Source organism: Chrysochloris asiatica, unplaced genomic scaffold (genome assembly GCF_000296735.1).
Source record: "Chrysochloris asiatica unplaced genomic scaffold, ChrAsi1.0 scaffold00069, whole genome shotgun sequence".
In the NCBI taxonomy this organism is placed as follows: domain Eukaryota; kingdom Metazoa; phylum Chordata; class Mammalia; order Afrosoricida; family Chrysochloridae; genus Chrysochloris; species Chrysochloris asiatica.
In genome coordinates this window covers 4,270,906-4,272,346 of record NW_006408587.1, presented here as the reverse complement: position 1 = coordinate 4,272,346, position 1,441 = coordinate 4,270,906, and the positions used below count along the sequence as shown (strand labels likewise).

The following is a 1,441-nucleotide window of genomic DNA, read 5'->3' as shown; positions in this document are numbered from 1 at the left end:
AACCGCTGACCTTAAGGTTCGCAGCCCGATTCATAACCACTACGCTACCAGAGCTCCTGTATGATAAATAATAAGCATCTCAAACTCAACATGTCCAAGACAGAAGTGGTTATATTTGCCTCCAAACCGATTCCTCCTGCAGTCCTCTCCCAGCCCAACCAACAGTAACTCCATCTCACCAGTTGCTCAGGCCACAAACCCTGCCGTTACCTTGAGGCCTCCCTTTCATGCACACCCCAAATCCTATCCAGCAACCAATCCCATTGCCTCCACCTTTAAAACACTCCTAGATTTAGTTTCTTTCAGCTGCCCCCACACTACTGCCCTGTCCAGTCACTGCTATTGTTCAAGCATCTCATGCTGACCTGGGAATGAGAGGGTCTAGTTTCTAGCCCTAGTTCTGCCACAGGCCTGAGGTGGGATAAGCTAACATCTCGCTGAGCTCTACCTTCTAAGAAGTTGATTCTCGCTCTCTCCAGATAGGACCCACCCACTTGTACATTTAATGAACACTTGCTGTATGCCTGACCTTTAGCCAGGCCCAGGGCAAACACACCATTCTTGCGCTCAAAGAACTTGCAGCTTCATGAGTGGTGTTTCACCAATACTGATGACTTCTAGTACAGTGTGCATATGCACACAGAGCACCACTGCCAATGAAGCTCTGCTGCTGCAAGTCCCCATCGCAGGAGAGGTAACACCTGAGGATTCTTCAGTTTAGTCACAAAGATGAGGGACAAAGACACTTTTTGTAGCAGCAAGAAAATTAACCAAGTTGTAAGAGTATCTCCAGTTGAATTCAACATACAAGCTCTGCGAGGTGACTATAACGATCAGCTGTTTATTCTGAAATACCATCTAAGAGAGAAGGACTTTTTCTCTGGAGCATTCATCACACTTAAAATAAAACGTGGATACTTACATTAACTTTAAAGGTCTGTACCAAGCCATCTAAAAAGCGGATGCTGCAGACGACTTCAGATCGAGTTTTTTCTTTGGGTAACTCTGAGGTGCGTATATTATTAATTCTTCCACCCAACGCACGTAACCGGGAGGTCATAACTATCGTTGAATAACCTGCAACATAAGATATACCCATTAGCCTTTTGATGTGCAAATTACCAGTTGTATGTTAATGCACCTCACCACCTGCCTACCAAGTCCCTTCATTTCATGTGTCTGATTTAATCCTCACAATACTATCTGAGGTAACTCACCGATAACAGGCCAGGCTTCCATTTGAGCTTTGACTTCTAAGAAGCTCTAAGAAAAATACACCGCTCAATTATAACAGATTTATAATTATAATATGTATCTATCTCCCTTGTTTAAATATCTTCTAATTTATATTTTCCAGTCTTGCTAAATTTTATTTATGTTTTGTATTTTATGTTTTGGCTTACTCTACCCGTAGGTTTTATAAGGAGTCCTGGTAGTGCAA

The 1,441-nt window shown here is 42.8% G+C and overlaps 1 protein-coding gene across 2 annotated transcripts in view; it reads right to left on the bottom strand.

Annotated features, from left to right (window-relative positions):
• PTPN3 (protein tyrosine phosphatase, non-receptor type 3) overlaps positions 1–1,060 on the bottom strand; it is an 86,191-nt gene extending 85,131 nt beyond the window's left edge. For both annotated transcript variants that reach the window (XM_006864684.1, XM_006864685.1), the window contains exon 1: positions 923–1,060. In XM_006864684.1, the coding sequence (XP_006864746.1) occupies positions 923–1,060 (138 nt within the window). The remainder of the gene's footprint in view (positions 1–922) is intronic.
• Positions 1,061–1,441: the final 381 nt, after the last annotated feature.